This window comes from Diabrotica undecimpunctata, chromosome 8 (assembly GCF_040954645.1).
Source record: "Diabrotica undecimpunctata isolate CICGRU chromosome 8, icDiaUnde3, whole genome shotgun sequence".
Taxonomy (NCBI): Eukaryota; Metazoa; Arthropoda; class Insecta; order Coleoptera; family Chrysomelidae; genus Diabrotica; species Diabrotica undecimpunctata.
The window spans coordinates 6015008-6021740 of NC_092810.1; the positions used below are offsets into that span (position 1 = coordinate 6015008).

Genomic DNA, 6733 nt, shown 5'->3' on the forward strand with positions numbered 1-6733 from the left:
GACTATCGAAAACAAACAGAATTAAAGAATAAGCACGTGTTTTTGACAGTTACACAACCAGAATCGGGCATGCGTATACAAAAATGGTACACGCTTTTGGACCGTTGTGTCGCTTCTATGTGTTCGGTTTTTCTATGTTCTCAACGCCTCAACTATTGTATTATCTTTTTTGTTCGACTCACATCGAAGCCGGAAAAATATCTGAAACCTTTCAAACCAAATGTTAGAATAATATTAGTTTTTTTTCTTTATTTATTTATGTTTTGAATTAATAGTACGTGTTTTTTAGGCTGTAACTTGCTGTGTTGCGGACGAGGATACAACACTGTGAAAAGGGTCATCAAAGAACGATGTCAGTGCAACTTCAAATGGTGTTGCCAGGTAGAGTGCAAGACATGTGTGATATCCACTGAAGTACATACGTGCAAATAATCACATATTGGCAAACCGATAGTGAGAAAACATAGTGATAGGACGACAGTGCGGTTCGAAATGACATTTTTATACAACATACTGTAATGCCACAATAAGGCTCGAGTATATCTTCCGCTCAGTGTTATTCCTAAAATTTGGAGTTAGGGCTAAAAAAATAAATGAAAAAACCTTTTTTGTGGATAAAACATATCGTGCAAATTTGTTTTTGCATTTTTACCTCATCAAACCTTTTTTATGCGATTCTATATATTTTTTCAAATTCAAATTTATTTTTTTTTACAAATGAACAGGACATTTGTTAAACTGTTTGTTTTGGGCTGTTAGGCCGTTGTCTTCTGATATTAGTTCTCGACGTTTCGCCAACACTAGGGATTGCCATCCTCTGGAAATGTTAGTGCTTTTCTTTTTTCGTGATTTGCGGGAAGGGTGTTTATGGATTTTAATTTCGGTACTCATGTTTTGTTAATTTTTAGTCCTTCTTCTATCTAATAAAAGTTATTTGGATGCTTATATGTTTCCACCGCTTCCCAATATAACCGTGGGTAGTACTGTGATGTTTTATCCAGCATCTGCGTTTCTTCAAACAGTATCCGATGTTCTTCGCTTCCCAAAGCGTGTTCAGCAACGGCAATTTGTCGATTTGTCCTAAACAACAATGGCTTTTATGTTCGTTTATCCTTGTGTTTGCGTGGTTCCCACATATACCATTCCACATGTGCATGGTATTCGGTATACTCCGGCCATTGCTAACGGGTCGCGTTTGTCCTTCACCGATCTTAAACAGTCCTTGATTTTCTTTGTTGGTTTGAAAATGGTCGACGATGGCCGTGAAAGAACATTTGGCATTTGAACAGAAAATTATTATTAACAAAAAACAATTTCCCGAGTAACATTTTTTTTAAACGTATCTCATCAAAGTTAATACTCTTTTTTTCTTGTAAATTTTTCGAAAAATTACCCTATACTATTTTTTCTAACCTGTAATGGTGCACGCCCTGAAATAGTCCTCATTAGTAAATCCTAACAGAGGCTCAGTTTGACATTTTACCTCAGGAAATGCCAGGATTTCAGTATAATTTTTATTACATTGGAGAATGTCTTTTGATGATCATGCCCTGAGAAGATGTTCGGACAATTTGATGCCTGAATGGCTTTCGAGTTCACAACACAGACTAACTTTACTCTTGAAACAATATACATGGTTACCAACCTTTACAGATGAGTAATACCAATCATTCAATATAATATTTTGGGATATTTCACCACTTTTGACAGTGCATTCACCATAATTTTAACATTAATTTGGTCATCAGACGACCGGGACTTTAGGCAGCGGAAGGTTCTTTTGCAAGTCGAAGGATAAAGTCAATAATTTAGGCTTAGATTCCTTCAATAATGCAAAAAAGGCTTTTGATCTAAGATTGTGAATTCTTTTTGCGGCCATAATGGATTGCTTCACCGATGGTGTCTTCTCCTCTAAGATTTTTTCAGTGAGTGAAAGACATGTCGAACACATGTCCGTCTGTGGCGCCTTAACTGAAATGGTGAATTTTCTGCTAAATTTTTACACAACCTTGGAGAATGATCGTTTCGAGACAATTTTCTCCATTTAATTTTAATGGGAGTTTGGTAGTTATGTTAAGAAATTTATGAATAGCTGGATGCGTCTTTTTACAAGGAATCCAGTGGCGTATTCAGGTCAGATTGTCCAAAAAGTAGAGATTAGTTGTTTTTCAAGTAGACTCATATATATTTACTACTAGAAAGAAGCTTTTTGCGTAAACATTGGAACAAAAAATTTTAAAGCATTTATTTTTTAAACCCTAAACCAAATTTTTATTATACAAACCAGCACTATATTGTGTTTTCCCCACTTATTGTAGATATATTTAAAGCAATGTCTTGAATACAATAATATAGGAAAATATAAATTTTAAGTACAAATGGTAGATATGTATACATTTTGGTATACTCAATGTATCAAACTACAAGAGAAAATTATTTTATAGAGGGTAACTCATATAAATATATTTTACCGAGATTAAGGCCTGCATTTTTACAAATACCCTTTGTAAAATAATTTATAAATATTTATGTATATTTAAATGTGTTCTGGTTAAGATGAAACCATATCTAAGAATTTAAAGCCTTCATCAATATATTATTACAACTTAAATAAAACCAAAATGATTTCTCTAGAATTAAAATCTCTTTACTGTTTATCAGTCTCGTCAGTCAGTTCTCGTTGACGTAAAGAAGTTAAAACACATCGCCATAAAGAAAGTCTTCCTAATGTTGCTCTCCGTAATACCATATGATTATGGAGTCACTTAGTATTCTCCAAAAAGTGCTGTTTCTAGTACCTTGAAAGTGCGATATAGTACCTTGGAGTTATAAGAAATATGGTTTCAACTTCCCTTCTATCAAGCTTGAAGCTTGTCTACATAATCTTCATTGTCTGGAGGTGTCCCTTTAGTTGCAAATGTCCCGTAAGGAAGCCTGCTACGTTTTTTTCAGATCCCTACCTGTCGTCCGCAGTACTTCAGTTCTAGTGGCGTATGTCCCTCCAATATTCATTTTGACGTGTGCTTGCCCAGATATACTTTTTTAGAGTTATGTTATATCCTCCTAATGGATCCAGCCGGCCTGAAACATCGTATTTTGTAGCTGAACCTCTTCTAGTAAGTCCTTCTGCTCCTGTATTAACCAAATTTCCGCTAGTCTATCAACAATCTTGGCATTCTCACAATGTCTAGAATCTACCTTAACGACCCTGAGAGCCCCCATAATTAGTGGACTGTTTGGGCATACACTAATTCGGTTAAGTTCAAAATCCCTGATGTTAATTTCTCTTGCTCAATGCATCATCATTCTATCTTTTCCTGTATACAGTTGGACATAGATCTTCCTCACAATTTTCCATATCTTTCGATTTTGTGTCTCTTGTATCTAATTTCTCTGTCAAAGTTTTAGATCGACAGTCCATTGTATTGGACGACGACATCTACTTAGGAATTATTCCTCGGGCTCTATTCCAGTATATTTTTTGTCCATTTGTTATCTGTCATTTGACTAATGTGACTTGTCCAGTTCTATTTCAGTGGTGCTATTATCTCTACTACTGGTATTAACAATAAAGGAGATATTATTACTGATGTGAAGGAAAGATCGTGCCTCTGGAACCAAGAACTGTCATTAGAAACCACAGACGAACCCAGCCGATCAATATTACGGGAAGAAGTTATCTATGCCATCAAAATCATAAAAGACGACAAAGATATTGGACCAAATGATGTGTCCATTCAATTATTAAAACTCTAATCTAATATATCAGACTGCCACAATTCTCAAACAGTGCATTTCAAGATTTCCAACCTTCGATAGAAGATGGAACGTAAAGAAAACGAATTATCTCTACAGCATCAGTCACTCCCGATCTTGGAGGAGATGCCAGACAATTCTGGCATACTCTTCTCGATCTTGTGTGGCTCTAAAGAATGCATGGGCATCGATGTTTGTCCATCGCCCTTTAATCGACACCTTTGTCACTGGCGTTCAGAGATTTCCAGAATTCATTACAGAAGAGAGTTTTTTCTGTAATTATTGTATATAATCTGTTCGTTTTTGTCCAGTTTTGCTTTAACCTTAATTTCTCCTTGTTCTTTAGGCCTTTTATAACTCCCTTGTGCCTTTCTAGTTTATCCTCATATGTTAGTTATTCTAAGATCGTACTTCTTATCATTCAACTTGTTTATTTTGTCTCGTCCCCTCTTTGGAATAACTTTTTTCTGGGTGAAGCTTCTAGCGGTTGCTAATATTAAAATATCTTTTATCTATCTAGGATGCCACGTTGTTAAAATGTTTAACTTAACTAATCACTACTGCTTTGTTTTTGCTGCTGTAATAATAGATATAGTTATGAGTTATCAGTTGCATTTGGTAACATTATAACCAGAACATAAATCTGAATCAACTGACTGTATGGTTTTGTAGAGTGTTTGTGGGTGTTTATAGTAAGAAACCTTAGTAATAAATATGTACATCGTATTAGGTACTTACGTTCTAAGAACTAATCTTCCATCGACTTGTACAACTCTGTAGTTTAAAGGAATGTATTATTTTTTATTTATTTATTTGTTTAAATTAGTAATATATTTGTTTATATTTTAAAACAATTTTTTATTTCTCAAAATGGAAGTGTACTTTATTCAGTAGCTTAATATCGACTTACTAATATGACCAATTCCCGATGAAAACATTTGCTGAAACCATAAAATTTAGCTAACTGACTAACTGAAATGTAACTTATTATTACTTGACACTGTCGGCGTGTAATTTCTCAGAATGTATTAAAATGCTTATGCTTATCTATAAGGCTTGTATATTGGGCAGATTTTTTTAAACAAACAATAAAAAAAACAATATTGAACCTTTTAAAATATAAACTAAGGCTGGTATAAACAGAGACGTAACAGAGGTCTCCGCAGCGTGAATTGAGGATGGGGGGCAATTTTGTAAAAATGTGTTATTGTTATAACGTATGATCCTAAAGTTTTGGGAAAAATTTCAAATGCATATAACTCTGACTACAATAATCTTATATTTTTATTAAATTATTCAACAATTTAACTTAACTATCCTTATTATAAATCATAATTCAAATGACAGACAAGGGACCATTATTTTAGATTTGCCTAATAATTCCCCTGACACGTTGCTTCATCCTTTGGACGACCTCGGCGTCAATTTCTCTAATTTTTGTATATATGCGGCGTCTTAACTGTTCCTGATTTTGTGCTTCCCATCCGTTATTATAGACTTTCCGACTTAATATTGCCCAGAACTCTTCAATTGGACGAGCCTAAGGTAGGTGGGGGTATTGTCTGCTTTCGGTACAAAGGTAATGTTGTTAGTTTCGTACCAGTTCCTTGTGATCCTCGCAATGAAGCAAGATCTGGCCAAAAGACTATTTGATCATTTGTATGATGTGTGTTCATAAACTGAAGCAATTTAGAGAGACATCTTTGAATATAAATATTTGCGTTTTAGGCTTCGCCTCGAACAACACCAATGTAGGGCTGTGAGATAAAGCCAGCCTCAGAAATTGCACACCTTACCAAAATTTTGTCCTCAAATTTTTTCTTACTTTTGAATTTTATTTCATCAGGTACATTTTCGTAATCGTTCATGTAAAACCCATCGTTACCCTTCATCTCAGAGTTGGACAAAGTAAAATATTTTTCATCGTCCATCACGATCAACTTGTTGACGAATGCACTCGCCTTAACGCGCGGCAACATCTCGGAATTCTCTCTAATTGATCCTCTGTGTATTTTGGAGCTTTCCTTCTTTTCCGGTAGATAATATTGTTACTCGATAGGATCCTGTATACTGTAGTCTTTCCAACATGAAATCTTCTGGCCAGTTTTCGCTGTAAGACCCCAATTTTGTTCTTAGCTGCTTCAATAAGTCTTGCCTCTTTTATATGGTTCAAAATCCGCGGTCGGCCATTTTTACGCAAGTTAACACATGGTATCCCTTCTTCACATTCTCTGATTGTCGATTTGCTTATGTTTTGATCTCGATAAATATTAACAATATCTCGTTTCGACATTCGCCCAACCATATTATAAACACCTCGACGAATATCAATTTTATAAGACATTTTGCAGAGCACAAACCAAAATATTCTGCTTTGTTTATTAAATGTCAATAACTGATGACATTTCAATTCCATGGCCTTCTTTGTTAAATGTATTTTGCTTCTCAATCAGACCAGGTGAAATTTTTCCCAAAACTTTAGGACCATACGTTAACAGCCCAACAAAAAACAAAATTTTGTCTTGCTGCCAAAAAATCAGTTGATTTTGGTTAATTCATCTGTGCTGATTTCAAAAATACAAACCTTTTCTTTGTATCAGCTCTACTTTTCGAGATATAACATAATCATCAAATACTTAAATATTCTTACATTTCTGTATATTCCAACATTATAATTGCAATATGTTTATTAACAAACAACAATTTCTAATACAAATGCATACTAATGACTTCTAATTTAAGTGTACTTATTGGAAATGCCAATAACTTAAAGTTATCGCTAATTGCTTTTTAACTATTGTCCAATAAGTAAATAGTATTTTTTCTGAAATGACTTTAATAAATTCCTATAAAGTCAACTGCATTCCATCGTAAAATTTAGGTTGAACTTGAGTTTCGTTGTAAGTTGACAACTGAAAACCATGGCTTCTATAAGCAGGCATTGTTGTGTCCAACCTGGACGTTTTTTGCTACATAT

The 6733-nt window shown here is 34.3% G+C and overlaps 1 protein-coding gene across 1 annotated transcript in view; it reads left to right on the plus strand.

Annotated features, from left to right (window-relative positions):
* Window positions 1–4598, plus strand: part of LOC140449201 (protein Wnt-5b-like) — a 314387-nt gene extending 309789 nt beyond the window's left edge. Inside the window, exon 8 of the mRNA XM_072542370.1 lies at window positions 290–4598. Coding sequence (XP_072398471.1) covers window positions 290–432 — 143 coding nt within the window. The 3' untranslated portion in view covers window positions 433–4598. The remainder of the gene's footprint in view (window positions 1–289) is intronic.
* The last annotated feature ends 2135 nt before the right edge of the window (window positions 4599–6733 follow it).